The 27322-nt window shown below is 33.0% G+C and overlaps 1 protein-coding gene across 1 annotated transcript in view; it reads right to left on the bottom strand.

Annotated features, from left to right (window-relative positions):
- The window catches only part of ZNF407 (zinc finger protein 407), a 611846-nt gene that overhangs the window by 365618 nt on the left and 218906 nt on the right, over positions 1–27322 (bottom strand). The window contains exon 4 of the mRNA XM_020997614.2: positions 12881–12955. Coding sequence (XP_020853273.1) covers positions 12881–12955 — 75 coding nt within the window. The remainder of the gene's footprint in view (positions 1–12880; positions 12956–27322) is intronic.

Raw genomic sequence — 27322 nt, 5'->3', positions numbered from 1 at the left:
TTTCCTTACTGAAACTATATGGAAAATATTTCATCTGGGTACTCCCTAGAGATTTTAATTTTCTTTCATTATAATATTCTCAATACAAATTTGTTGTTACATTTTATAACCCAACAAACGCTAAGGGTCATGATGCCACTACTGATAAGAAACATTAAAAAGCCTATAAAATCTGCAAACAGTATTACTATAAAATGTTTACAACCACATGCTATAGAACAATAACGAACATTTTATCTTTATTTAATCTTCTACACACACTCACAAAATTGGCAAAACAACATATTTAATTACAAAAACTCTTTATATACTATATTTCATAAAGCTACCAAGGTATGCCTTAAAGTTGGGTTTGGCCTTTATGAATATATCACATTAAGTCATTGATATCCAATCACAAAACTTAAAACAATTTTCACTAAATATCAAGTTAATTTCTAATGTAAGTTTCCAGGCCAAACAATACAGTTCTATCAGAATACACTAGGCAAAGAGCCACATAACAAAATAATTGCTCACTCACACAAACACACTATACACAAAGAGATGAAAAAAAACTTTACTAGTTATATGACTTTGGGGAAGTCATTAACATCCTCTAGGTTTTAATCATGTCATCTGTAAAATGAGAGGAGATTAGACTCAATGAACCTTTTCAATTTTAAATTTCATGACCTTAAACTTTGTATACTGCTAAGTTATTTGAGTAGAGATTCAAAAAATGAACCAGTTTTTTCTCTAGATGATGTTTCTTAAGCTTATCTAATCAATATCTGACCTTCAAAATATTACATTATCCTACTTCCATAAAGCTTTTCCAGAGACAGACCATTATTCTCTTCCAACATTCAACCCCACATCACCAAAAATAATACCCCTCTTCTCTGGACTCTCATATTACTTCATCTCATTCTTGTATATACATATTTTAATTTCTATAGCAGACACACACACACACACACATACACACACACACATGTCTTATCTAATCTATTAAATTCTAACTTCCTAAAAGGCAAGGTTGCAGTATTAATTCAGTTTTGTATAATCTTTAGGGCCTACCACAGTAATTGGTATAGAATAAGAATATAATAAACTGTCAATTTTTTTAATAACAGTAAGTCTTGTTTGAAGAACCTTCTTTTCATAACCTAGCTCTTTTTTCTTTTTTGTTTTGAATATTTTTTTCAACTACATGTTGAAATAATTTTTAACATCCTTTATTTTTTCAAATTTTGAGTTCCAAATTCTCTGCCTTCATCTCTCCTTTTCCACTCCCTAAAAGCAATACATGAGTAATTGTGCAAAACATATTTCCCGATTGGTCATGTTGTGAAAGAAAACAGAGAGAAAAAAAATTTTTTAAGTGAAAAATAGTATGCTTCAATCTGCATTCAGACTCCATTAATTCTTTCTCTATAGGCAGAACAGCGTTTTCATATTGTCCTTCAGAATTTTCTTAAATCTTAGTATATATGGGAATACCAAAGTCATTCACAGTTGATAATCCATTACAACATTATTGTAACTATGTACAATGTTCTCCTGATTCTGCTCACTTCAATTTGTATCAGTTTTCATGTAAGTCTTTCTAGGTGTTTCTGAAAGCATTCCGCTCATCATTTTTCATAGCACAATACTACCCCATCACAATCATATACCACAATTTGTTCAGCCATTCCCCAACTTATACACATCCCCTCAATTTCTAATTCTTTACCACTACAAAAAAGCTGCTATAAATATTTTGGTACTTATAGGTCCTTTGGTACTTATAGGTTGCTTTTTTTTTTATCTCTTTGGGAACAGACCTAAAAGTGGTATTGCTGGGTCAAAGGGTATGCACAAATTTATAGCCCTTTGGGCATAGATCCAAATTGTTCTCCAGAATGGTTGCAAAAGCTCCCAACTCTACCAATGGTATATTAGTGCCCCAATATTCCCTCATCCTTTCCAACATTTATCATTTTCCTTTTCTGTCATATTAGCCAATCTCAGGTGGGTACCTCAGAGTTGTATTAATTTGCTATTTCTCTAATTAATAATGATTTAGAGCATTTTTTCATATGACTATAGACAGCTTTGACTTCTTTGTCTGAAAACTGCCTGTTCATATCCTTTGACCATTTATCAATTGAGGAATGAATGGTATTTTGATGCAGTTCTCTTTATATTTGAAAAATGAGGCCTTTATCAGAGAAACTTGATGTAAAAAAATTTTTTTCCAGCTTTCTGCTTTCCTTCTAAAATTGGTTGCACTGGTTTTGTTTGAGCAAAAAATCTTTCATTTAATGTGCTCAAAATCATCCATTTTACATTTTGTAATGCTCTCTGTCTTTTATATGGTCAGAAATTCTTCTCTTATCCATAGATATGAGAAGTAAACTATTTCATGTCTCCTAATTTACTCATGGTATCACTCTTTATGTCTAAATCATGTACCCATTTGGACCTTGCCTTGGTATATACATTGTGAGATGTTGATCTATACCTAGTTTCTGCCAAACTATCATAGCCAAACTCTCAGGAAAAAAAGTTTTCTGTACTTTTCACTACTTCCTTCTTTTTTATCTACTTCTCAAACTCTTGAAATATGGCATCACTCCAATTGAACATCTCCACTGAACATCTTTCTCCAAGATTCTGAATGATTACCTAATTAACTCCCCCTTCCTCCTAAATACCCTCTCTTCCTTCAACTTCAATCTTTCTCACAGTTTGTTGGATTCGTCTCCTGTCTTCTGTCTGTGTGAGTCTTCCCAAGGCCTTCTCATTGGGCACTCTTTTCTCTGTACACCCACTCTAGAAGGTCTAGAAGATGACAACCCCCATTAATTCTATTATAATCTCCACGCAGGTAACACCCATATCTATATATACAGGTCTCATCTCTACTCTCAATTAGAGTCTTCTAACACCAAATGCTTCCTAGACATTTCCACTGGATACTCCTTACGCATCTCAAGTAAATCATGTTGAAAGGAGCAATAATTATTCCTTACCTTTCTAAACCCATTACTCTTCCAAAGTTCTCTATTTCTTTTGAAGACATCATTACCTTTCCAGTCACTCAGGTTCACAACTTCAATATTGATTTTGGCTTTTCAGTGCCTCACATTCTTCCACTTTCAGAGGAGACAGCATATATATAACATTATGAAAAACTTAAAAAGCGTTGCACTGCGTTGCTAATGATTATTCAGTCTGGTCAAGTCTTGTTAATTCCTGATCCTCAGCACTGTTAGTTACTATCTCCCCTCAAAATGTATTATATCTGCTTAACATATATGTCTGAATGTTCCATTTCTTCCTCTCCACTCCAGCAGAAAACAATCTCCCTGAGGGCAGGGACTATATCACCTTTTCTTTGTTTCTCCAGTACTTACCACTAAGTGGCATGGAAATGGTTAGCAAACTAAATAGCTTAAAGCTACTTAATGACTTTTGCAAAAAAAAAAATCCCCATACAGAAAGAAGCATAAAACTTTTGCTCTATCATTTAATAGATTATCTTGAAAGGCAGTGGTGAATTGCAAACCACATAACTAAAAGTCATGAGAAAAGCAAGGCTCTATTCTTGATTCCACCATTGTCAAGGTGAATTACCTTGGCTAAATCCCAAACTCTCTAAACCTCTGCTGATCAGAAGATGCATGCTTGCCTAACGGCAACGGCTTGAGTATCAAATGCATGTAAAAGTTCTATGAAAACTATAAAAGGCTTAACAAAGGTAAAGAATACTGTTATCCTCAGTGACAAAATTCAGGACTCAAAAAAAAAGTTAACAAGCATACTAAGTTTAAAGATTGTAAACCTCTCCCCAAATAGCTCTTTTCTCTTACATCTTGGCTTCTGCTGAAGCATTTCTTAAAATTAGATGTTTCAACACATGTAAATGGTGTCATTTAGAACCTGAATACTAACCAAATATGATAAGAGTAAATAAAAATAATACCTAAAATGTACATAGCATCTTTTACAGCTTTCAAAGCACTTCATCTCATGTGCTTCTCACAACTAAAATACAACAACATAAGGTTGGCTATGACCCTACTGAACACTTGGGAATCAGAAGGAATCAGTGTTGCTTTTTATCCCCCCCCGAACTGACTCAGGGAACTATGCCCTCCCAGGGGCCTTCTCTACTCCTACTTGCCTGCTGCTGAGCATTGCTTATGAAAGCAGCAAACATTAAGTCCACAACAAATATAGTTTATCTAATCTCAATTAGGCTTATTTCTGCATACTAATCTTTTTTATTCCTGATGGACTCTCTGTAATGTACTCCAAAAAAAAAATTGCAAAGCTCTTTTCCTCTTAGATCAGGCCATTCTTGTCTCAGTACAGAATCTTGCCTCCTGACTTTCTGAGAAAAGAGGTTCTCTCTTCTCTCATATAGCATACAATGTGAATCAACCCCTCATAGATAGTATCTTATCCCTACTCCTAATGCCTGCTTTTAACCATCAGACTATCATATGGTCTGGGGCAGGGGTGGGAACCTGTGGTCTTGAGGCCACATGTGACCTTCTAGGTCCTTGGGTGTAGCCTTCTGAGTCCAAGCTTTACAGAACAAATTCTTTTAAGGGGATTTGTTCTGTGAAGTTTGGATTTAGTCAAAGGGCCACACTTGGGGACCTAGAGGGCCACATGTGGTCTTGAGGCCACAGGTTCCCCATCCTTGGTCTAGGGTGTAGGGGTGCACTTCCACCTGAGGAGAAGTCATCCTCATGGACACTGAGGATCTTTACATCCTTACATCTTCCCTCTTAGAACTCATCCAGCTCACGGAAATACAAGACACAATCACAACCCCAAAACACTTCTGACTCCACATTCCTTTCACTTTAGCCACCATCTCAAAAGGCTTTTCCCCATCAAAACATAAGGCAGTAAGGGTTAAACCAATCTGGACTACTGTATGTACCTCAAACTTTCCCTGTTGCTTTTCATTTCATAGCCCCCAGCTCTACCTAGCAGTCTAGGAATCTGTTAGGCTACTTTCTCTTATACCCTTTTAAAAGTCTCCGTCCATTTCCTAAGCTAAGTTCCCCGTCTGATGTCTGATCATGGTATGGCGTTTATCAAAAAATCTCAGAACTGGAAAGAGTGTCAGAAATTAACCAGTCCAAACCATACTTCAATAAAAAAAAATAATAATAATCCTCTCTCCAAAATACAATCCAATAACCATTTAGTATGTAGTTGTTTATGAGCAACTGTCCTAAACAATGAGATGGCAAAGACAAAATTAAAAAAAAAATCACTGCCCTCAAAGTACTTAAATTCTACTAGGTGAATGTGACATATGACTAAACAAACAAACAAACAAACAAATAAAGAAAGAAAGAAATTGATAAAAAATAAGCACGTAAATAAATAAATGAATGTGTGAATAAGTAAATGAATGAATGAATGAATGAATGCACACTATTATTTCAGGCCATGAAACAGGATTTAAGGACATGCCACCCTATATTATGAGAGGGCAGGGTTCACTGCAATTAAAAATGCATAGAGTCCTTAGATGAAATTATAGATCAAAGTATCAAAGACTACCAGGGTTTTTTTTTTAATATTAACCTGAGGATAACAGAATATAGGGGTATTTTAGAAAGGACACTACAGATTGAGCATTACTTACAACAAAAAAATTACTTCTTTGACTCCAGAATATAAATAATGATTTGGGATTGGCTTTCTTGTGTATTCTTGACAAGTCTCAAATGTCATCTGTAACCTTTTTGAGCTTCAAATGGGAGCTTCTAGACAACCTGATCACTTCTAAGTAACTCATTTTCCTGTTTAATCAAGTTAGTCAATAATTTATCAGTTTTGTTAACCTTTTGAGTTTTATTTATTATATTTAATTCTTGTTAAATTGATGAATTTGTCTTCTAATGAGTGATCGTCTCTTTATGTCTTGCCCACCCATTTCTACTTAATAATTAAAAACAAATTTGTCCCACATGACTATAAACACGTGTTTACTATGTGTCTGAACATATATATCCATACATGTTATAAAATGTAATTAAAATACAGAAATATCCTCCAAAAGGTTACAGATATTTCTGTTTCACCTTAGGTGTATATTACTTATCATCAGTAATTAATAGGTATTTTTCATGCATACATTCTTAAATACTACTATCCAGTCAAACTAGCCTTCATGCTATTCTTCAAACATGATACTCCATCCTTTGCCTCCATACCTTTTAACCATCTAGCCCATAATATAACATATGTGATAACAATTTTCTGAGCATATGATTGCTGTTACTGAGTTCTTTCCTTCCAAATCTCTTATATTATTCATATAAAAAAACCTAAATTTCCAATTCACACAGCAAAAGTACCACACAAAGAGATTCAAAATCAAGGAATAAGAGTGGAATATGTATGACATTTTGTTTTCAATCTACAAGGATAAAAATATTCACTCTGGGTTGATGATCAATTAGATGGGTTGGTCATCCATTCTATTTCATTACCAGTTTTTATAACCTAGCAATGTGATTTTTATCAGTTTATTATTGGTAAACAAATTGAATAACAGTAATATAAAAGTCTCAGGAGATCTATTAAGGGCTATATATGTATTTTTTTAACATAACCTTGCTATATTATAGAAGTAATTAGTTTTACAAAACTTGAAGATTCATACTTTGGGGATATTCATACTACAAAGAAATACATTAAAAAGTAGATAAACTCTATATTTGAGTATTAAAATTACAAAGAGGGTGAGCAAATGTTTTGGAGATATTATGAAATAAGTAGATTCTCAAACAAATGAGGAATTCCTAAGTTCCAGGAGAAGAAATGAGTAATGGAAGATACCATAATTAAAAGTGAGATTCTGGAGTCACAAAATTCTTTGGGTTTTTGAAAGCTCTTCAAAGTGCTCACAAACGACATAACACAGTAGATATACACAGTTAAGTACAGCACAAGGCTGGTCATCATATTAATATTCCTTGTCTAAATATTCAACTTTTTATATTAGGTATTTTTCCCCCTTGAGAACATAGCTTCAATTTCAAAAAGAACTTTAATGATATATAAATTCAGTACAGAGACAGTATCTCCTGGAATTTCCTCTTGTCTTTAATACATAGAATACTTGCAACACTTTACCTAGTAAGTTATTCTGGTTAATTCATAAATGAAGTAACAGTTAACTAGCAAAGTTTAATCACAAATAACATATCATGCAAGGCATCTTTCGTAAAACAATTTCTTCTTGTTGTTCAGTCATTCAACCATGTCCAACTCTTCATGATGCCACGGACCATAGCATGCCAATACTGTCTATGGGTTTTGGGTTTTGGGTTTTTTTTAGGCAAAGACAATGGAGTAGTTTGCTATTTCCTTCTCGAATGGATTAAGGCAAACAGAGGTTAAGTAACTTGTCAAGGGTCATACAGATAATAAGTGTTTGAGGTTGGATTTGAATTCAGGTCTTCCTGACTCCAGGCACAGCACTCTATCCATTGAGCCACCTAGATGCCTCAGTAAAACAATTAAAGTACATTTAAACACAGAGTTCATCTTATTAATAATACAGTAGTTGACTGTTCCAAAAAGGGCCCACAAAACATGCCAGGCACCCTCCTTTTGACCTCTTGATTCTTTAATGAGAAAAAAAGGATTAACAGAAAATCCCTTACTCTTCCTACAAGACCAGAACCTTTTCGAGACACATGATGACACTTTTCACACAGTTTCATGTATACAATTCTTCATTGACAATACCCTGAAAATGATACACACACAAAATGTATCTCTCCATTGCCTTTTTGTTGATCTATAATTTTTATTATTCATAGTATTTTATGATTGACAGTCATATAGTAATATTAGACTGGTATTTAAGAGACAACTTATGTTTTGGGTAGAAGCTAGGTGGGAAATGAGTGGCAGAGGTGGGGGTGTTTGTCTGTGCAGGGGAAGGTATGTCATGATAAGTACTGTACAATTTTCCAAATGAAATTCCTAGTTCATTACCCATCCATAGTTTCTAAGAGTGACGGTAAGAGCAGGGGATATGAGAGGGTGGGAAGATAATGCTATATGATGTCCATCAAATTTTATATTGTGTCTGAAGGACAAAATAACTTCAAGTGGGGTACTCTACATAATTAAAATACAAACTTTCAAAATATGTGCAGATGTATACTTTTGGTATATTATGTTCTATTTGCTTATAGTGTGTAGAGAGAAAATTTAACTCAGACATGGCCTCTTCAAATATAAAAATCTTCATAACATACAATTTTAAGCCATAAACACAAAGAGACTAAATGGGGGAGGGGTGGATTGCTGAAGACCACATACTATGACACACAAATTAAAACTAAACTATCACAGCTGCCAGTACTTTTCTCTCACAATTAAATCACGTTTATGTCCAATACTTATAAAATTGCATGTCCAAAGGTTCCATTAGGGTACAAACTATAGTTACAAGGAAGACTGTTAACACCAAAATAATGACCATCTGTTGGCCTTGAACTTAGAATGGACTACTGTATGTCAACTTTAAGATAGATGTATGTTGACAATAAATCAACAGGAGCTATATTACACGTAGAAATACATCCAAAGAATTCTTGATGGGAAAATCTTGTATTTTTTATTTGGATAATCAATAGAATTGACTATAGGAGTTTTTTTTCCTCACCACCACAAGATACCTAAACTGGAAAATTTTACAAATAAGAGCAGGAGCAGACTGAACTCCATCAAAAAGTGACAACAAAATGATGTCAATATCGTCAACCACTTTATAAAAAATCTTAAATAATTTCTGACTCCTACCTTTCTGCGTCATTTCAAGCTTGTTTTGAATAAGGAACTACCAGCCTTGCTTTGTAACCTACACCTAGCTTTTACCTATGATACACTTATTTAATTAGTGCAATGATAATTGTTATATTTACTTTTTGGATTAAGATTCACAAAAGAGGGACCTTATGTCAGGATATCAAAGAGAAATGTGAATTAAATAGAAAACACTTCAGAATAAAGTCATAAAGTTGTTAGAATTTGCTATAATGTGTATATGTATTTAGAGATGTTTACATAAATACACATGTATGTATGTGTATACGTAAATACAGTGTTTAGTGTTGTTACAGTATAGTTTAAACATATTAAGCAGTTTTTAGAGGATAAAATTTTCAGAAACAAAAACCTATGATTTCAGAGTAGCTAGGTGGCGCAGTGGATAGAGCACTGGCCCTGGAATCAGGAGCACCTGAGTTCAAATCCGGGCTCAGACACATAATATTCACTAGCTGTGTGACTCTAGGCAAGTCACTTAACCCCAACTACCTCACCAAAAAAGAAAAGAGGGTGGGACAGCTAGGTGGCGCAGTGGATAGAGCACCAGCCCTGGAGTCAGAAGGACCTGAGTTCAAATCCAGCCTCAGACACATAACACTCACTAGCTGTATGACCCTGGGCAAGTCACTTAACCTCAATTGCCTCATTATAAAAACAAAACAAAACAAAACAAAAAAAACCCAAAAAAACAAAAAAAACCCCTGTGATTTCATACAAAGAGCAATAGACTGACTAGAGTCAAAGATCTGAGTTCTAGTTCTGGCTCCTACACTCCAAACTGGTGGTGTGCCCTTTGTTAATCTATTTGTTCTGACTTTATACATGAGGAAACTGATATTCAGAGAGGTTAACAGTTCGGACTATATAATTCAAAGGGTAGTTTTGAGTAAAAGACTGCAAACCTTAAAGCATTAAACTGGAGTAATTATTAGGGGTACTAACTAAAATTTTGAACGGGGGGGATTCCTAACTTTTTGAAATATGTATGACATGTGTTTTGTTCTCATTTGGTATATCCTTTTGAATTTATTTTATTTTTCTGTTTCTGGTGATAGTCATGCTGACAACTTTTTTTTGGTCTATCAAACTCTATAGTACAATTACATGAATTTACTTTTAATAAATTACCATCTTTGCATATATCAGTCAAAGCACAAAGCCTAAACACTTGCAAACAAAATGCATTATTAATCTAATTGTCACAGCCTATTTAGCTAACTTCTATTAGTATTTGCTATAATTTGCAATGTATCAGAACAGAATCAAATTCAAAACATAAAAAGTAAACTGATTATATTGTCCTAGAGAAATTAAAATATAGCAAGCTTGCAATATTATAGTCAAGGCATTAATGTTTTAAATAGGTAAGAAAAACCATGTAATTTAATTTAGAGAACAGTTGTGCCCAAAGTGATGGTTCGACATGCTGATGAAGAGTTTCCTTGCATCTTAAAGCCATTAAAAGACATCAACTCCCCCTCCAAGGAAAGGGAGTGGGGGAAAGTGGAAAGGAAGAGAGAAGCATTTCGGCATTTATTGTGTTAGATTACACTACTTAAATCTTAGCCATCACCAACTAGGGACTTCTACTGGGAGATTATATTGCTATTACAGTCCTGACGCTACTACTCAGTATTACTGTATATTAGGAGGAAATGCCAGATACAAAGTATTATGAACAGAAAGTATTCAGAGCCAAAATAAAGGCTTTTAAAAGGCAGAAAAATCACTCACTCAAAATATCTTTAGATTAGGTCAGCTTTGGAGCATAGAAAAATTGGACTATAGTACATAACAAGGTGAAAATGGAGAGACTCATTTGTTGAAACTATTAACTAATTCTACAGCTTCAAGAACTAGGAATAATACCCTGATATTAGGTTGCCAAACCTTAGAGTAAAGGGGACATATCATATTAAACTCCTATATTCTGGTACTAGCTAGCTAGCAGGTAGTAGGAAGAAGAGGAGGAAGAGAAAAAAAAGAAGAAAAATATACTTGGAATGCACTAAGGAAGGGTAGCAAAAGAAAAGAAACATTGCTAGGATGCAGGAGGAATAAGGTTAAGTCAAGTTAACAAATATTTATTAAGCACCTACTATTGTCAGGCACTGAGCTAAGCACTGGGGACAGAAAGAAACGCACAAAACAGTCCTTGATTTTAAGGAGTTCAGAGTCTAACTGAGGAAACAACATGCAAACAACTATGTTAAATAAGATAGACATAGAATAAATTGGAGATCATCTCAAAGGGAAGGCATTAGTCTTAAGGAGATCTGTAAAAGCTTCTTGTTGTAGAAGGCAGCACTGTAAGAAACAAAAAACTGAGGTAATTGTGTCATAATTATAATGAGTGACATCATGAAGTTTTGTTTCATTTGCTATTTCTTCAGTACATAGAACCGTGTCTGATAGCATACTTCTAATTTAACTTCTTAGGAAAGGTATTCAGGAACACAAGGCCCAAGGAAAGCACAACCTGATGTAATAACTTGATGACAGTACAATCTACTTGACAAATGCCACTGTAAATTCATACAGAAGGAGGAATACCTTGAATAAAGAACTGAAGTTAAAAAAAAGGTTTCTAACCAAAAGAATACCACTAAAAGTATTTACAGATTATTGAGACAGTTGAACATGAATAGATATGAGGACCTGCCAAATGAATAATTTTTGCCCTTTTAAAACATTCTGAAATATCTAAAACTTCAGGTAATATGTGTGGAATTATAAGCATCATATTGGAATATATGGAGAAATTCATCACATTTTTTTTAAAGGTGACCCACTTCTGACTGAATTGATACTAAAAAGAACCAAATCTCAGCTAAAAACTGAAAACATCAGAAGTAGCCATGTTCACCTGGTGGTTTACATGGCTAAGTTTCCACTTACCTAACTATCTAATTTACCTAAATTACATTTACCTAATGTAATTAAAACTATGTACTGAAGCAAATGATGATATAGTAGAAGGGGACAGAAAGAACACTAAAAAAAAAACCTGGCAATTGGTGACAAAATAATTCTAGTGTTACTTTTTCATTAAATGGCAATTGTAGTATGATTTGGGGGGTAATGCATAAGATATATGTAATATTAGCAAGGTATAATTCTAGAATAAAGATATTAAAATTATTTTTTAAAAAGTTTCAAAATAAAAGGGATCAAGTAAGCATTCTCTAGTAGACATGCATAAAGTCATATAGAAATATATTTTCCCATGTTTGCATTTTTGTTCCTGAATGACTGTTATATAGACAAGAGTGTTCCACAACCTTATTTTTCTTTAAAAAAAAAAGAGTCAGATTCTCAAAAACAATTAACCTCATATTCTATAAAATTAATCTGACATATAGCACTTCAGGGTGGGATGGTGTTAACTCGAACTATCAATCAAAGGGCCAGAAGAATTAAAAAATCACTGATGCAGACAATTATCAATGTATTATCAAAGTCTATATTGACAATGGGCTACTAGATAAATTATTTCCCCTGCTTCACCACATTTCAGTAATCGGTATTTTAGTTGAGTATAATAAACAAGTTATTCAGTGGTCACATGAAGTTAAAGCCTCAGAAGACTATTAAATTTAGAATCCTAGAATTTTAAAATTTAGAAGGAACCTCAGTAATCATCTACTGGAACTTAACAGAAGCATACCAGATCTTTGTCTTAGCAACTATGGGGAATAAAAGCAAAGTTTTTAGGTTTCCTTTTAGAAGTCTTCATCAATATCTGAACATCATAGAATTTGGCTGTTTAAAGGGTGCATAAAGATAATCTAAACCAGAGCTCAACAAACTGTAGTCCGTGAGTAAAACCAATGGATTTAAAAATGCAAAAAGCACTCTTAGCTTGAAGGTCACACAAAAACAAAAAGAGGGCTATACATGGCCCTCTGGCCAGGGGTTGCTGACCCCTATTCTAGATGAACCCCTTCATTCTAGAATTGAAGAAACAAAAGTCTGGAAAAAGTACTTGTTTTGGCAAATAAATTTTAAAATTACTATAAGAAATAATTACCTTTCTTTCGGTGTACCAACTCCATGCTTGCCCAGTAGATGAGTATTTAAATGCTTCTTCATCACAAAGGCAACCCTGGAAGAAAAAAATGCAAATGATAGTCAGAGAAAATACTCAAACATAACTCTCAGAAACAAAATTAGCTTTTGAAAGACAAGAGTCTCAGACAACTAAAGCGTCAAAATAAAAACTCCCCTGAAAATGTATTTCTTTTTTAATGTTGAAAATTAGAATGATAGGCATTTGCAAATGGTCATATAGATATAATATTTGAAAATATTCATATAATATTCTTTTTACATACATGGAAACTTTTACATAATTATTCAAGAATAACACAAAAGTAGTTGATATAATTCTAATTGTTTGAGTTTGTGACTCATCCATTTTCAATATTTCTATTAAAAATAAAATAAATTCATGTGTATATATACATGTAAATATATGTACACATATATGTGTGTATATATACACATATGTATGTATATGTATGTGTGTGTATGTGTACATATATATATAAGGATCTTAAGATCTTAGATTTAGAGCTGAAAAGAAGCTCAGAGGTAAACAAGTCCAACCTTCATTTCACAGATGAGGAAACAGAGGACAAGAGAGGTTGAGTGATTTTATCAGGTTAAAAAGTTAGAAAATAAGTAGCCTTTAACCACTGTCATCCATCTATCACTAAGCGAGCCAAATCAAATGTCATTTTATTAAATATTTATAGGACCACAAAAGAAAATCAATAGTTTTTGTGATTCATAAAACTTGGAAATTGTCTGATATGGTATGAAATAGAGCAATTCTTTGATCTTATACTATACTATGTAATTGTACTTAAATGGGAACAATTGTTATAATGTGCTGTAATTACAACAAAAAAGTATTACCCGACATGATATCTTCTTTTAAATACAAATCAGTTTATTTAATTCAATTTTGGTGACATACATATGAAATAGATAGGAGTCATGAGCTAGTTTACTGAGTACCATTCTTTCACTGATAACACCGAAACATCAATTTAATTATGTCATGTGATTTCCTCAAACAATTTAGATATCATTTGGGAGCTTCAGACTAAAATGGGTCTCTGGATAAGCAAAAATTTTTACTGCTGTAACTTTCAGTGTGAAAAGGGCTTGCAAACATTTTTGTTAATTATGTATTACAGCTGTCCTTCATAAAGTTAATTACTAATAGCTGAAAGGCAATAGAATCTATTTGCATATGTACATGAAAGGCATGACATATGCAAAAATATGATTTTAATTAGCATTCTATGATATGAAGGGCTACAAATCAAACTGGCATGTTATAAGATTTTTAACATTAAACACTGAATTCATCTGGACATGTTTGCACCAATGGACAATGCAGCAACTCTAAAGCATGGAAACATTATGCCACAGATGAGCTACAAAGGCATAGAAAGAATGCAATTTTTAAAAAATAAATTAACGTATCTTTTTCTACATTGATCTAGTTTGAGCATTTTTACAATACAGAGAATCTTGCTTCTGAACAGCCTTCAAGGTGAAATGATATAATTCTATTTCTTTTTTAAAAGACTAACTTATTATTATAAAAAGCATTAAAATACTATTATTTTCTTTTTTATATATTACAAATGAATGAATGAGATCTTTAAAATCCAAATAACTGACCATATTATCATTACTGCTGCTATTCAAATGTCAAAAGAATTATTATTTATTAGCAAAATAACTGAAGTAAAAATGCTCAGTTAAAACTACTGTATACCATAAGGAATTCCACATTTTTAATGAGTTATTTGTGTCAAAATAAATTTGCTTTAAGAGTAAATAAAATTCCTTATATCCTAAGAGCAATATTATTTTTGACATGGAACTTTCAGTGGCTAAAAATCTAAATGTGTAAAGTTTTGATGGCTTATTGATATGTCCAAGTAAAATCTGAAGAGGTTTGATAAAACTATGGACAGAAACAGTATGAAAACTTTTAACATATAAAATTTTCTTAAGGTCTCCAAATTAAAAAAAAACAACAAATAGCTTCTATACTATATTCATCAGTATTAGAAATGAAAATAACATTGATTTATATGAATATGAAGATAAAACCTACAAGCTTTATTTCTAGAATATAATTCTTGAATTATATAATACTCAGTATTTGAGGAGTAACCACTTTGCAGCATTAAAATAAGAACAAAATGGTAGAAAATAAGAATTTTTATAATACTCAAATACTGTCAGCTCTATTCTACTCCTTCAAAATCTTACACTATAATTATAAGTATCTTATTTTCCAAATCACAAGGACAAATAAAAGAATGAATACTGATTCATAAAATAAAACATATTTTGGTTTTTTTCCTCAATGAAATCAGTTTATCTTCATCTGAGAAATAATGATTTGTTGAATTAGGTTACCACACGACAAAACACAAATCAGTCACAAACATTAACAACCATTTAATCAGAATAGATGCCTGTCTAGGAGTATGTGTTAATTTTTTTAACCTGAGTTTTGATTCACCTTTCCTAGAAGCTAGCGATGTTTCAATATTATCACAACATACAGAATAGCATGAATTTATAATTTAATTGTGTCTTGTAGATCCAATCAGAGACTCAACAGAGAAGTTACCAAGGGGAAATGCCTGGATTCTAAAGAAAAGACCTGTTACATCATGGTATATTGTGAAAATTTTATTTCAGACTGCCAATCAAGCAAACTTTTAAAGTACAGTTTCCTTTCTAAACTATATTAGTAATATAGCACCAGTAATAAAACAATTAGTTTTTTCTTTCAAACAGAGGTCTATTGCTTTAAAAATACCTACAAATTATCTCACGTACCACCAAAGGAATTTTACTTAATACCAAAAACCAAAGCAGAAATACATCGTGGATACCACTTATACTTTTCCCCATTTACCTACCAAAACCTCAAGCAACTTCCTTGACTTCAAAGTAAATTTATCCTGACTTTGCATATTACATAACAAAAAAGTATCTATTTAACTCAAGCGTCATCAGCTCAAAACTTTCATCAAAGTGAGTCAAGAAATATATCTAACAGGTTATTTAAAAGCAATACTTCGTATTGTTACAAATATGGTGAAAGGAAAAGAATAAAAGGGTCACAAGTAACTGCTTGTTCTCAGCTACACATTCCTAGGCACTACAACAAAGAAAAGAATTCAACAGATTCCCTACTCCACTCTCTCCCAGTCTTCTTTGGTCCCTGAACAATCAATTTCTAATTAAGGTGACTGGCAGAGGCTCCAGGAGCATTAGACAACTCACTATTTGAATCACTATGTAATATTAAGCATTTTCTCCTGCAGTTGCTTTGGAAGATGTACTGTGAATTATAAAATGGCTATCACATAGCAAAGGTTCCTAAAGTCTTTACAACATTATCTTAAACTGAAGAAAATGGAGTAGGAAGGAGAAGTAAGGAAAAAAAATCAACTAACAGAATTTAATGGTGTATCCCACATTCTTTCATCAGTATACTATCCAGGAACAATTAAACTGTGTGTGGCAAGCTCACTGATGAACACTGATGGAACCTCAGTAAAACTCAAGGTGAAGTGTGGGTTTAATTTTATTTCTATTGGGTTCTACAGAATTCATGTCATGATAATAACTTGAGAAAACAAGGTAAAAACATACAGTTGTTAACATCTACTATAAAAAAGCATTAATTTAATGCAATAATTTATATTCTGGTTTGGTCCCATGATCTTTTTCTGACTGAATATAAAATGTTGTGACTACTGTGGCCCTTACTGTCTACGAGCTAACCTGACACTTCTTGGATTGGCAGGAAGATATAGCATTGCTTAATTAGACCATTCTCCTAATACCACAAGTTCATAATCTAGATGTTAACCATGACTCCTTACTATCTTTAATACTCCCATCCAATTTGTTGCTAATGCCTGTCAATTCCACCTTTTGAACAGCTCTAGAATATACCCCTTTGTCTCCTCGGACACTGCCACTCTGGTGTCAGCCCTCATCACCTCAAGCTTGGACAATTGCAACTGCCTACTGGTGAGTCAGCTTGCCTCAAGTCTCACTCCATTTCAATCAATCCTCCATTCAGCTACCAAAGTGATTTTTCCTAAAGTGCTGGTTTGACCATGTCACCCCCTCTAACTCAACAAATTCCAGTGACTTCCTATCACTTCCAAAATCAAATATAAAATCCTTTGTTTGGTATTCAAAGCCATTCATAACCTACCCCTATCCCCTCTCCCGCCCAACCCTTACAATCTTCTTACTACATACTCTCTAATATGTATGCTTCAATCCAGTGACCGCTATTCTACTCCATCTCTATGGCATTTTTTCAGGCTAGCTCCTATGTCTAGAATGTTCTCCCTCCTCATTTCTGCATCCTGGCTTCCCTGGTGTCCTTTAAGTCCCAACTAAAAATCTCATCTTCTACAGGAAGCCTTTCACAATCATTTTTAATTCTAGTGCCTTCACTCTGTAAAAGTATTTCCTATTTAGCTTGCTTATACATGTCTGTTTGTTGGCTCCGTTAAGGGCAAAGACTATCTTTTGCTTCTCTTTGTATGTCCAGCGCTTAGCACATTACATGGCACGTAACAGGTGTTTAATAAATATTTATTGGCTGAGTAAACAATTCCAAATAAAATCCAAAGTTAAATCCTTATCTATTTTAACATAATTCATGAGAGATGAGCTTGTGGAAATGTTTATTTAGTCATTTTCAGTCATATCTGACTCTCTGTGACCCTATTTGGCGTTTTCTTGGCAAAGGCACATTGTCTTCTATAGCTATTTTATAGATAAGGAAATTGAGGCAAACAGATGCCCAGGGTCACACAGCTAGTAAGTGTCCATGACCAGATGTGAACTCAGGTTTTCCTGATTCCAGGTCTGGCACTCTATCTACTGTTCCACTTTACTGCCCCTGTGGAAACAACAAAAGTCATTTTTATGAACTTATTGACTTATTATAAATTCCTATGAAATTCCACTTTTAAGTATTACATATAAATTGTAGAAGATAAAAAATGATATCTTAAAAACAGGATTTTTTGAAACTAACATTTGAAATTTAATATAACAGAAAAGAGCCTCAATAATGGTCTATTAAATAAGAATGATTCAAAAAATATTTAACTGGCCATACTGCCAATTTTATTCATTTGTGTTAATTCAATAAGCCATTGTTGATGTAGTATTATGCTTAACAACTAATAAATACTGATATCTATCCTTTAAGGAATAATCTCACTAAATTCAGAGAGCCTCACCAGCAGCTTTGGTTACAGAGTGATGAATTTTTCAGTCAAAGCAACTATAAAAGACCATATAGTAGGTAATAAAGGGGTTGCAATCTGCTTTAGTGAAGATAGCACCTAAGAAGAATATAATAATTTATATCTATTACATGTAAATTTACATGTTCAATATGGCAAAGGTCCAAGATATTCTTCATGTGGGTATTTCCTTCACTGAGGGACTGCAATACTTCCACGCCTTGGTTGGCATTCTTCTAAAGCAGCTGTAGCTGAAAAATTCATCACACTGTGGTCGACTTGGTTGATCTCTGAGTCTTCAGAACTTCACTAGGTTAGTCTAGAGAAAGATGGTCAATTGCTAGGCCTATATCTAAAGCCTTGCCAGCTTGGTAAACTATATTAAAGTTTGCAATAATACGTAATATGATAAAATTTGTAATATGATGAAAGAATACAAAGGCTCCTCTATAGCATAATAAGACCTAGGAAAAACTGTATAAGATGACATATAATTGCAAATTTAGGAACAAATATATTAGGAATAAATTCATACGTAAAAGGACAAGTAAACAGGTAGTTTTCAAAGAAAATAATCAAAACAATTAATAAGCATATGAAAAAATACTTCAAATCACTAATTAGAGAAATGCAGATCAAAGAACAAACTTAAGATCTCTGATCAATGCAATGACAAATCATGATTCCATGGGACCACAGATGAAATGGCCACCTACATTCAGCCAGAGAGGTGAGAGTCAAAATGCAGAGTGAGATATGCATTTTGGACATTTGTGAATGCGGGAATTTGTCTTGTGTGACTACTCATGTTCATTACAAGGGTTTTGTTTTTCTTTTCTCTAACTGAGGGTGGCAGCAAGAGGGGAGCTAGGGACAGAAGAGTAACACCCTCCCAAAAAAAGGAAAAAAAGTGATTATTGATGCAATTTTTTAAAAATGCATAGAAAACAATAAAACAAAGGCCTGAAAGAATCACTAGAAGCAAATGTATTATGTATTAAATTTATTATAAATTTCAAAAGAAAAGTAAGCTGCTCATAATAGAAGTTTGCAGTTTCATCTACAATCCCCTTTTTCTATTCTAGTTTTGAATTTCTGAAAATACTCATTAGGAGTTTTAAGCTCAGAATTTTTAAAAACAGAATTCTAAAAGAAGCAAAATGAAATATGTGTATTGAGAGAGGCATTGTGCCATAGTGATTAGAGAATAGGTGTCAGAGACAGAAAGGATTTAATTCAAGTCCCATATACTGGCCATGTCACTCTGGGCAAGTCACTTAAAGTCCCAGTGCCCCAGGCACTGAGACACTAGGTCTCTTAAAGTAATTTATTACAGTATTGCAATAATTACTATAATATTTCAATATTCGTTACATTATTGCAGAGACAGTTCTAATTTACATTGGCAGGGAAAGTCTATCTCTGAGAGCTCCCTACACCATTAAAGTCACAGGTGTATTTTTAAAAAGACAAAGAAGGTATGGGATAGGATGGGTAAGAAGAAAAGGAAAAAAGGGAGGGACAAAGACAGGAAGAATGAGAGGGAGAAAAATATATATCCATATGGGAAAACATGTATTCAAATACATTTATAATCAATGCCAAGTTGCCCAAAACCATGACCTACAAGATTCAACAAGACAGCAATCAGCTACCTCATTTCTCTTCCTTTCATGTATTTTAGTCTTTTCTTCCCAGATAATTCATAAACATTTCTAGAAAAAAGTCCCATGTCTTGTATTTCCTTTATGCTCCTACCACATGGGTGCACTGGGCAAGTCCTCTATGGAAAATATCTATAAGAACACATAAAGAGGACCAGGCACAAAGGGGTTGCATCTTGCACAAGTGAAATCACACAATGATGACACTACGGATTCATGAAACTACTGCACCCAGGATGTAACTGAAAACATCAGTGATCTAAAAAAAAAAGTTGCTGATAACTTAAATTAGTATATGGATAAACAAAAGCATTATGCAATATATGTGCCCTTGAGGACTTTACAAGGTAAATAAGGAGCAAAGACTTAAACAGCTAGAAGAAAATTGTCAGATGTCAGATAAACAGATAAAGATCTAGCAATGTTCTTCCTCTGAGTCAAGCTCATAACAGACACTCACACACATACAAATACACAAATATATACACATTTTGAATTTGAGAAGTCAAATCTCAACTGCATGTTAATGTGGGCAGGGAGAATACTAAAAAAATAAAAGCTGCTGACAAACTGAATATTATACTATAAACAATAGCTTTAATATGTATCCACAATAAACTTGCTTAGAAGACTTTGTAAATAAGGAACAAAAGTCACAAAGGGGACTAAAAACGGAAATGAGCATTCTATAGTCAAAATTATATAGCAAAAAAATACAATGGGCACGGATTATCTACAAAAGAAAAGTATAATATTCTACCCAATAAATGAACACTTAATGCCACTTCTAAATGCCAAGAGAACTAAGAAATCATAGGAAAATAACTTACTTTTTCTTTGAAACATCAGAATTGTGAAGTAACTATAATAAATGTCAATTTGTGCTAACTGGTGGAAGAGTCAGTATGAATTCACAGAAATCAACCAACCAATCAATGAGCATTTATTAAGTGCTTACTATAAGCCAGACATGACACTGAGCACTGGGGTTACCAACAAAAATCAACTTGTCCTCTGGGAACCTACTGGAAACCCAACTTATGAAATATTTTAAAAGAAAATTAATATTCTTCCTTTCAATTATTTATAGAACTAGACTGACTCGTTCCTAGTAAAGGGACATCCTCCAGATACCTGCCAAAGTGATATTCCTGAGGCACAAGTCTGACTCTATTCTAATAAATTCCAGTGGGTCCCTAATATAAACTGCCTTGCTTGGCAAAGACCTTCACAAGTTAGCTCCAGTCAACTTTTATAGTCTTCAAATGCGTGACTTTCCTCCACAAAGATATAATTCAGTATAGCAAAACTGGCCTCCCTGACGATCCTCACAGACACAGTGAGCATCTCCATTCTTTATATCTTTGAAGGGGCTGTTTGTACCCTATACCTGGAATGCACCCACTCCTCACATCCATCTCTCAGAATCCAATTTCTTTTAAAACTCATGTCTAGCACGATTTTCTAAATGAAAATTTTCCTCATATCCCCAACAGATATATTTGAATTCTGTCTCTCTATAAAGAACATAAGCTTCTTCAGAACTGGAACTTTTGTTTTGGTTTTTTTGTCTTTGTACACGCAGCTCCTAATAAAGTGCTTAATATGTAGTATGTACTTAATAAATGTTTTTTTGATTGATGAGTTGCTTAGGAAACCCTACAATAATTTCTAATAGGGACATAAATTTTTGTCAGATGTGATTTCAATATGCCTGAAAAAAATTGCTCAAGTAGTTAAACCTCCATAATGTTTATGCTATAATTTTGATTAGTAAATTTTTTCTACATAGAAAACTTCACTTAGGTTTTATAGTAGAATAATTAATATGATTTCTTATTAGCTTTAAAAGAAAGTTCACTCCTTACCTCCATCTCTTAGAATCCAATTTCTTGTGGTTTTGATTTTAAAGACAACTCCCCTAAAAATCTAATTTATTAGTTGGAGAATTAAGACACTTCCTTTCCTGAATTAGTAGTGAAAAAAATATACAAAATTTTCCTCCATAGGCTAGTTATTATATTTACTTGTAATGGATTCACTTCGAATTTCATAATTAGTGTCTTCATATTAAAACCTGAAATATAGTGATCTTTTATAAATGCCATTCTGATATCTTTTAAAATACAAGGCTGTGAATCATACATGAATACTAAGCACAATGAAGAAAATGTAACTGGTGCTAATGGACCAAATAAATAGTCACATATTCTCTCCTCTTAAGAAATGACTTGAATAAAACTTGTTTAAAAACTGAGATTGTTCCTTGGCAATTTTAGATTATATTCTGCACTCTGATAATATTCATATGTACTTTTTAAACTCATGTTATAAAAACAATACATTAAATTAATGAATTAACTTGTGAAGGACTTAAATTGCCAGACAAGACAGTACATATTAGGAACCCATTGGAGTTTATTAAGCATAATAGAGTCAGATTCTAACAGTCAACATTCCATATGTAAATTTACAAAAAGTAACAGTACTAGTAAAGTTCCAAATGTCATACATTGGTAATAATCTAATAAAAGGTATGGGGCAACTATATGGCACAGTGGAGCAAGAGTGCCAGGCCGAGAGTGAGGAAGACTCATCATGAGTTCAAATTCAGCCTCAGACACTTACAAGCTGAGTGACTCTGGGCAAGTCACTTGACATTATTGACTCAGTTTCTTATATGCTAAATTAGACAGAAAAGGAAATGGCAAATCTTTGTCACAAAAACACCAAATGGAGTCTTGAAGGGTTAGATATTACTGAAATGAGTGAACAACATTAAAAGTAATAAAAGCATGACCAAAACTTAAATTCTCCTTTCTAAAAATAAATTTTGCAATAGTCTTATAGAGGAGTACACTAAACTTTATAAAAAACATTTTATTCTTTAAAAAGTAAATATGCCTCCAAATGCAGCTAAAAACATTCTCAGAGGTATTAAATAGCAGATAGCCTATAAATAAGTCTGGTGATTTATGCCCTACTCTAGTGACCTGTTTAGATTGCAATTAGAAAAAATATTATGTTCCACTTCAAACTGAGTACAAAATCAATATTAATAACATAAGAATAAAAATTTTCACACAATAATACTATTTTGGATTCCCATAAACTCTTAGTCAAATTTATTCAAGGTAATCAACCCTAGAACATGGAATTCTACAGATGACTCATGCTTTTAGATCAATAGTTCTAGAAGTAAAATACAGTGGATTTGCTTTAATGGAACACCAATACAAACAAAAGCTAAGCTGAATTAAAAATTGACAATCTGTTTTTATAACAAATAACGGAAAGAAAAATACAACCAAAAGTCATTTAATAACTTATTGTTCTATTTAAGTCATAATTATATAAAACTTATTATCAATGACATACTTTGACTTTTTCAACTACTGTAACACAGGATTGAAAACATATGAATATAATACAAATTTACTTAAAATATCTTTCCTTTGCTAAATATGGTATTTAAAATTTCAAAAATGACCTTAAAAGTAGAGGGTTTTTTAAAGTAGACTGTAATTTTACAAGTTAACTTTATCATTAATGGCATACTTACAAAATAAAGACATCAGTAAAAATAGGAAACACAAGACAACCCTGATGGATTTGCATGCAAATAAACAATAGGAAGTTTAGAGCTCTCTCTAAGCTCTTTTATTGTCCATGAAATGCTGTGATTTAGTGCTCTCCCAGAATGCACTAATCAGGAAAAGGGGTTGAGGTTAAAGGGGGAAGGACCACATCAGAGCAAGAGTCAAGCCGGCAGTAAAAAAGTGGATGAACTAAGCTTTTTTATAATTTTTATGCTAAATGTTTCTATTCGTAGATTACAGCTTAAAAAACAGAAAACTGCTTCATAATGTCGTCAAATGCAAAAAAAATAAACTAGCCTATGCAAAATAAAAAACCAAATGACTCTCCTATTCCTACTCATATTGGGTGATTCTTGTCTACTTACTTTTTAAAAAAGTGATCTGAGGATGATTGACACATTATGCTACAAGTCTTCCTGTGGTTCTTTTAATATCTTGGTTGTATTAATCTATTCCTCAGTCTGTCCACCTTTTGTATCTCATTCTGTTAACATTATGTTTGTCCTTGATTATGCCAGAATTGAAAAGAAAATGTGAAGAAATTTTACAGTGCTAATTATAATGCAAAAGTTACACTCAATATTCTAAATATAGATCAAGATTTTAAAATTATTATATTAATTGAACAAAAATCAATAGCAGTTGATTTTCCAGAACAAATAATTAAAGGTTCTTGGATCTTTGCTACAGCTCCTCAATACATCAATCTAAGTTTGCATTGGGCATTCAAGCATTATCACTATGGATAGATTTGCCATTGTTGAACAATATTTTGGATACTTTCCTTCCAAAAAATTCTTGAACCATACCTAAGGATAGCAGATAATGAGCATAAGAAAACAATCTTCCTCTATTTGACAAAATTTAAGAAGTCTAGGCCACTACACACAGTCAAGGTTTCTTAAGGAAGAAAGTAATTAATTATCTTCTACTCATTAGCATCTTTAAAACTCACCTAAAAAGAATCTTAGGATTAAACCAATTTGTAAAGATTGTGAGGACTTACAGGTATTTTAAAAGAAAACTTTTCTTCCTAAGGCAAATACCGATGGAACATCTGTCACCATTCCAAATTCCCTACAAACTAGATGATGGACAATAGGGCTACCAATGTGGGGCTCAGTGACCTGCATCAATCTACAGAATAATTTACAGTCCATATTGGACAGATCATAATAGATAGGGTTCATGTCATCAATCAATCTTCTTAGTTGTTCCTACATATTCCTGTAGCTATCATCTGAGGGAGAGCAGAGGTAAGAAAGAAGCATATTTTTCCATGTTTCCCCTAGCTGTCTTTCTGCTTTCAATTGGTATTGATCAAGATATGGGAGATTCTGCAGAAGCATCAATTAATTTTCAAGGATGAAACAATCACTTCTCAAGTCTTCTGACTGAGCAAGAGACATGGAAAGGAAAATAAATGTACTTTGCAGGAGAAGCTTGGGTTTTTTTGTTTTTTCTTACCAACAAAGCTTGACATACTTGAGTGTGTATTCACATTTCACTAGATAAGCACCTTATCTTGCCTAAAAGAAGCATTCCTGGAAAGCAATTTCTAATTATAACTCTTAAAAATTTAAACATATACTTAGATTAGAAAATTTATAAATTAAAAGTTACAATTTTATAAGCCCTTTTGCAAAGTAAAAAAAAAAAAGCCCCAACTAACTTTTCTGTAAAAACCATCGTTGTGGAAACTCTCACTTCTTTTGGCATCCTGTTTTTCTTCCCAGCTCTCAGATGGCTCCTTCTCCTTGACTAATTTCCTTCTTCACACACTCTCTCTATATAACATCATCCTCATTCTCAGCTTCAGCTCTGAAGCCTAAGTAGAAAGCCTATAAAACTTTTTGCTCTCATGTCCCAGGCCTATATTTCCATCTAACTGTTTTGCTGACACTTTAATCACATAATACTTCAATGCTGGGGTTCTTAACCAGAGACCCATGAACTTTTTCTTTTTTCAATATTTGTATAACACTATTTCAGTAGAACTGGTTTCCTTTGGAATCCTACGTATTTTATTTTATGCATTTAAAAACATTATGTGGAGGATTCCAGAGGCTTCACAAGACCGTCATGGGGTCTTCAAACAAACAAACAAACAAAAAACGGTTAAGAGCTCCTTCTTTAATGTTTCAGGGATCCATGATTTTCTGCAGCAGGGTAATACCTTCCCTTACATAGATGGAAACCCCTCTGTAACTTGGTAGTTCAGCTTTGAAAATTGTTGCAGCACAAAAATTCATAACTATGCAACCAAAGTAGTAAGTTTTTCTGTACTTAGCTAAACTGGAACTCGAATAAAAAAGTCTATCAAACATATCTTTACTTGAAGATTTTCAACCTTAAAAGAACCCTACAAAGATCCTATACTCAACAGAAATTACCTTTGAGAAGACATAGTGATTTCTACACTCTGAGTGAGGAAGCATCAGGGGAGGACCTAAAAATTCCCATGTCTAAAAAAATCAACAAGTAATACAGTCTATTCTTGTGGTCATTTGTGTAGTATTTCTTGCCTCTGTTGATAAATTATTTTATTTTACAATGTATATGTTCTCCCACCATACCAGTACAGGGAAGGCAAATATCTGTTGAATCCATTTTCATGTCAAAAAATTATCTCCTTTCTCCTTTAAAGATACAGGGATAAGAGTTCTTCCAAAATGATATAGGGAAAAATGTTAAAAGCTAAGTTTGAGACATGCAGTCATAAAAGGAGACAACAGGTTCATGCATTGGTCATTTTCCCTAGAAAAGAACAATCTATATATTCATTTTCATTTAGAAATATGAAGCAAAATGACATTGATAAAATATGACAATATAACTCATAACTGAAAACTTCAGCCTTGAACTGGTGTAATATTTTTTCCCTCATTTTGACTAAGAAATTAAGACTTAAAGTTAACATTCTAATAAGTTACATGATTAAAAATAAACAATAATGCTCATCATCAACAATCAACCTTTACTGAACACCTACTATGTGTAAGGTACTGTGCCAAGGAGATCAAGATCTGAAAGTGCATGAGTCCTCATAATTTACCTGTAAGCTTCTGTTGTTGGTTATACAGAACTCTTTTACTTTATGAGATTAAGATTAAATAAAGACTATAGACTACCCATCTCTCAACACTATTAGAATTATGGATGGAAGGAATGCTTTATGTCTCCAGAAGAAAATAAAGTAAATAAAACAAATAAAAGGAATTGAAAACCATACTGGTGAAAGTTGATAATGCCCTCCTGGATAATTTCTTAAATTCAAGTATATTTTTCCTTATTGTTACTCTGACAACTCAAATACTGATAATAGAGTTGAGATCTTTAAAAATTATAAGAAAAAAGAAAGCACTCAAAATCTTTGCAAAAAATATATTTATCATCTGATGAATAGACTAACTAAAAATTAATGACCCATGAAACAGGTCAGACAAAAAACAAACACAATGTAATCAATTTTCACGAACATGTGCCTTCTAATTTTCCCCAAACACCTCTGTTTGGGAACAAATCTGAAGGTGTTCATGCATCATTACTAAAAACAACAGCCTATTTGAGTAAGTTGTTGATTACTGTGGGTATTTCTTGTAAACAAAATAAACCTATAATAGATATTTTTTCCCCAAAGACACAGAAAACCAGATGACCTGATATAAAAATGGATAATAAATTTCATGACATATTGTACCAAATAATCCACATGAAAGATTTGGTAATGGCAATTAAAAGAAATGATATTTGAATGTAAGTAGCAATTTATATTCCTTAACAGTAGTGTCAATAAAAAATAATTTTCTTCCCATTCCCACTTCTCTACCTCCTAATGAGCATATTAAACTTAAAAGAACAATTTAGGAAAACTCAAAAGTCAAAA

The sequence above is a fragment of the Phascolarctos cinereus genome, unplaced genomic scaffold, assembly GCF_003287225.1.
Source record: "Phascolarctos cinereus isolate Bilbo 61053 unplaced genomic scaffold, phaCin_HiC Scaffold_4;HRSCAF=312, whole genome shotgun sequence".
Classification (NCBI taxonomy): domain Eukaryota; kingdom Metazoa; phylum Chordata; class Mammalia; order Diprotodontia; family Phascolarctidae; genus Phascolarctos; species Phascolarctos cinereus.
The sequence above is the reverse complement of the archived record's forward strand: the minus strand, read 5'-3'. Positions and strand labels throughout refer to the sequence as shown.